We start from the raw sequence: 4912 nt of genomic DNA on the forward strand, positions 1-4912 counted from the left end.
GTACGTGTGCATGGGTGTGTACGTATGTGTGTGCGGGTGTGTCCATGCGTGTGTGCGGGTGTACGTACGTGTGCATGGGTGTGTACGTGTGTGCGGGTGTGTCCATGTGTGCGCGCGGGTGTACGTACGTGTGCATGGGTGTGTACGTATGTGTGGGTGTGTCCATGCGTGTGCGCAGGTGTATGTACGTGTGCATGGGTGTGTACGTATGTGTGTGCGGGTGTGTACATGTGTGCGCGCAGGTGTACGTACGTGTGCATGGGTGTGTACATATGTGTGAGTGGGTGTGTACATACGGGCATGGGTGTGTACATATACACACGTGGGTGTGTACATATGTGCTCGCTAGTGTGTACATGCGTGTGCGTGGGTGTGTACCTACGTGTGCGGGTGTGTACCTACGTGTGCGGGTGTGTACATACGTGCAAGTGGGTGTGTACATACGTGTGCGTGGGTGGACCTGAGGGCTGTGCGCACACGTGTGTGTAGCGGTGAGGGCATGCGTGTCTGTGTGCATGTGCACGTGTTTGCATGAGTATCTGCGTGCGTGTGCACGTGTGCACATGGTGTACGCACGTGAGGGGGTGTGTGTGTGTCACACCATGTGCAGATGTGCACGGCCACGGGGGAGGCGCACAGCCTGTGGCCGGGACCAGCCTCTCTGTCTTTGCTTCTGCGATATTAGAACTGAGAGTAGCTTCCCTTTTAGTTGTCCTCACATTTTAGGTGGTTGGGTTGTTGGGGTTTTTTTAAATAATGTTTTTTTCCATTGGTGAACATTTTCTCCACCTCCTCCAAGTACCCACATTTTAAAGGAGAGCAATCCCTACTCCAGGCGAGTGAGTGATACTTTCTTGGGACAAGCTCAGACCTAAGCACGGGGATTTCTGTACGGAGTGGGTCCCGAGATCAGAGACTGCGGATCTACATGGGCTTAGGGTCGGAGGGGGGCACAGCATCCTCTCTGGGCTCTGGCCCTGGGTGCCCTCACTACCCCGGGGTCCATCCCATCCCCCCTTGCAGGTCTGGCGGAAGTGTAAGATGCGCATCTTCACCGTGGCCCAGATGGACGACAACAGCATCCAGATGAAAAAGGACCTGACCACTTTCCTGTACCACTTACGCATCACCGCAGAGGTCGAGGTGGTAGAGATGGTGAGGCCCCTCACCGTGTTCGAGTCCCACTGGGGCCTCTTTCCTCTGGGTCCCAGCACCAAGTAGGGTTACCCCAAAGCCCGTCAGCTCATGCTGCTGCGTCCCCTCCCCCACCCCCATCCTGGCCTCTCACAGTCACCTGGGCATCCGCCATCCATCTCTCTGTTCATAACCGTGTCTAACAGTGCTCAGCAAATGAATATAGATTCAGTCTCACAACAGCCTGTGAGGGAGAGGCCCTCATTATCACCAGTTCTGTTTTAGCGACTAAGAAATTGAGACAGACAGGTCAAGTAATTTGCCCCACCCCACAGAAGAGGCGGCAGCTCAGCTCTCATGTCAGGGGGGCTGGCCCCGAGTCCGTGCTGCCAGCAGTTCCCTCGTCCATCCGTTCTCTCGCGCCCCAGATGTTACTTCTTTATCCACCCACCTCTTGGTGTATTCATTAATCTCCGCACATAGCCATTAATTTATTCATTCACTCCCTCACCTATCCATTCATCCGCGCATGTATTCATTCATCCTCTTGTTCCTTTAAAAAAATTTCTTCCCCTCCTTCATTCACCCAGGTAATTAATTAATCCACTTATTCATTAATTCACTTGTTCACACACCTGGTCCCAAGCTGGGCTGAGGAGGGAAAGAATGCACCTCCTTCTAGGAGCCGTGATGCTCGGCCCTTGCTGCCTGCGCCTTGGGCTAAACTAGGTCATTGGCTAAGGCAGAAGGGATGTACCTGGCCCCTCCCCCTTGAGCCTTGAATGAGCTCTGGCCCTTCACCCACCCCGCCCCGTCTGCCCGCAGCACGAGAGCGACATCTCAGCTTACACCTACGAGAAGACGCTGGTGATGGAGCAGCGCTCCCAGATCCTCAAACAGATGCATTTAACCAAGAACGAGCGGGAGCGGGAGGTGAGGCTGCCCTGCTTGGGCTCCAGAGCTACACCTGATGCTGGCGCTGGGTCTATACAGGATTGGTATGGCGGGGGGGCGGGGCGAGGACACTCCTGGCCACCGCTGTCTGCGTTTCGCAGCTCTCCAGAGTTACCCTTATTCCTTCCAGTCTCTCCTCCTGACACCGGGCTCCCAGCAGGGAGGTGCACACGGCAGCCCCTAGCCAGGATTCAGATAGAGGTCTGGGCACCGGTGACCGAGTCCCTTCTGTATGTGGCCTCGGGGGTGCAGGGGAGAAAGATGCTGTTGGTGTTGGGGTACTGTGTGGTTCTGACTCACATCGATCCCGTGTGATGGAGCAGGACTTCCTCGGAAGGTTTTCTAGCCTGTAATTTACAGGAGGGAGGCCTGGTGACTTTGTGCCTAACCTGTCAGACTGCCTAACAAGGTCGGGAGTTCGAATCCACTAGATTTCAAATGCACACCAGGAGATCGTCAAGAGAAAGACAGGCAGTCTTTTCCAGTCAAGACTGGAAAACCAGTGGAGGGTCACCGTGAACTGGACATGACTCCATGACAGCGTTGTTCTTATGGGCCCTCAAGTCACCTATGACGCATAGCAACCCTATGAGTCACAGCTCCGAGCCACAAGTGCAGGTTGCCAAGTCTTTGTGCTGTGGAGCCATTGGGTAGGTCAGAACTGCCAACCTTTTGTTTAGCAACCAACATTTGACCACTCTCCTTCACAGAGTCGTCCTAAATACAGGTGGAAGACTTCAGGGGGGATGATGGTACTCAGGAACAAGGGCTGCTAGTTGGGGTACAGGAGTTCATGAAATAGACCTCAGAGAGTGAGTAACAGATGGATTTTTAGGGACAGGTAGGGGCTGAGGGAAGAATCTCCTAGGCTGTAGGTTATTGTCAGGAGTAATGTTGTTGAGCCCCCATGGCTTACGGGTATGAGCGTCCATGTGTCATGTGGGATCCCCAGGCATCTGCACTATGGATAAAAGACCCTTCACCCCAGGGTGTGCTTGAAGATCCCTGAAGGGAATGAGTGATGACAGCTCGGGGGCAGGGACAGAAGGGGTCCCAGAAGTGGGTGACTGGCAGCTGGTGGAATGGGAGGCACTTCTCAGAGGTGAGGCTCACGGTCATGGGATCATGGAGGATGGCTCTCTTAGTGTGGTTTTCTCAGGATGTGCTGATGGCTTCTTGGGAAATAAGTGATAGGTGCCCCTCATGTTGGGATGGACTGAAGTGTTATCCAGGGCGGAGAGTGGAGATCTGAAGACATGACATGTGCACTGGCCAACCCGAACTTCTGCTGGACAGTAGTAGTGCCAGGGGAGAGCCTAGCGGGTCACTTGCCATGCTAGGTTTAGACATTTCTGTTGCTGGTGGGGAGGCCAAGGGTTCTGGAGAGGGCTTGGGGAGGCCCCAGTGGAGCAGTGGCTCTTTGGTGTAGAGATATTGCCATCTTTTAAAATCACTGTTAAGTTCCCTTAAGTGCATTCTGGCTGACCATGGACTTTGATGGTAGCTGTCTGTAGGGCGTGGGTGGAGACTCCCAGCACAGCTGGTGTCAACCTTTGTCACACCCTAGATCCAGAGTATCACAGATGAGTCTCGAGGCTCAATCCGGAGAAAGAACCCGGCCAACACTCGGCTGCGCCTCAACGTCCCAGAAGAGACAGCTGGCGACAGTGAGGAAAAGCCGGAGGAGGAGGTATGTGCAGCGGGCGTTGGAGGCTCTGGCCTGGGCGGCGGGAGCAGATCCTTTGGCTTCCAAAGGGCATCATCCACGTCCCTTCCTTCACCCCTCAGGTGCAGCTGATCCACCACCAGAGTGCTCCCAGCTGCCCCAGCAGCTCCCCGTCCCCTGGAGAGGAGCCTGAGGGGGAGGGGGAGGCCGATCCTGAGAAGGTGCATCTCACCTGGACCAAGGACAAGGCGGCTGGCGAGAAGAATAAGGGCCCCAGTCCTGTCTCCTCTGAGGGCATCAAGGACTTTTTCAGCATGAAGCCGTATGGGGGGACCTGGGGGGTTAGGGGCTGGGGGCTGGGGTGATCCAGAAAGGCTTTCTTCCCCTCGGTAGAGCCCAAGAGCAGGAGGTTGTCTGGTGCTCTGGAAACCCAGCCCAGACATTGTTTTTTTCTTCCCCATCTGAGGTTGAGGGGATTCTGGTTGACTTCGGGTCAGAGGTCCTGGGAGCAGGTGGAGGTGGCGGGTGTGGGAGGCTCTAGTAGCCAGGTTAGGGGTTGTCAGCTCAAGCCCCCAGCCTCTCCCTCCTGTTCTGACCTCTCCCTTTTCCTTTCTTTGCTTTCCTTGTGTTTCATGAAGGGAGTGGGAAAACTTGTAAGTGACTCTGTTTCTTGTTCTCTGCTGGGGGCTGACCACTAATTCCCAATTCAAACTGCTCCGCCTGGTTTGGAGAGGTCTGGGTTTGGTGACCGCTGGTTTGCAAGGGAAAAGTCTCGGCATCCTAATCCGGGACTGAGAGGGCCATGGGGACCCCTGTCCTGCTTTGCAGGCTCAATGGGCCTCTCCTCGCCCTCCCTCCCACAGGAACCAGTCCAACGTGCGGCGCATGCACACGGCCGTGCGGCTCAATGAGGTAATCGTCAAGAAATCCCGGGACGCCAAGCTTGTTTTGCTCAACATGCCAGGGCCTCCTCGCAACCGAAATGGTGATGAAAACTGTATCCTGTACTTGTGGCAGGAGCAGGGAGGGGTGAGAGAGTAGGAGGAAGGGGTGAGAGGGAGGGAGGGGTGAGGAAAGAGGGAGGGAAGGAGGGAGAGAGGAGGAGGAAGGGGTGAGAGGGAGGTAGGTGTGAGTGGGAAGGAGGGAGGGGTGATTGAG

The 4912-nt window shown here is 55.4% G+C and overlaps 1 protein-coding gene across 2 annotated transcripts in view; it reads left to right on the forward strand.

Moving 5' to 3' along the window:
• Positions 1 to 4912, forward strand: part of SLC12A5 (solute carrier family 12 (potassium/chloride transporter), member 5) — a 38651-nt gene that overhangs the window by 33254 nt on the left and 485 nt on the right. For both annotated transcript variants that reach the window (XM_006881588.1, XM_006881589.1), the window contains exons 20-25: positions 1024 to 1155; positions 1960 to 2067; positions 3656 to 3778; positions 3877 to 4076; positions 4393 to 4407; positions 4618 to 4751. In XM_006881588.1, the coding sequence (XP_006881650.1) occupies positions 1024 to 1155; positions 1960 to 2067; positions 3656 to 3778; positions 3877 to 4076; positions 4393 to 4407; positions 4618 to 4751 (712 nt within the window). The remainder of the gene's footprint in view (positions 1 to 1023; positions 1156 to 1959; positions 2068 to 3655; positions 3779 to 3876; positions 4077 to 4392; positions 4408 to 4617; positions 4752 to 4912) is intronic.

The sequence above is a fragment of the Elephantulus edwardii genome, unplaced genomic scaffold (assembly GCF_000299155.1).
Source record: "Elephantulus edwardii isolate Elephantulus edwardi_28Jun2011 unplaced genomic scaffold, EleEdw1.0 scaffold00015, whole genome shotgun sequence".
Taxonomy (NCBI): Eukaryota; Metazoa; Chordata; class Mammalia; order Macroscelidea; family Macroscelididae; genus Elephantulus; species Elephantulus edwardii.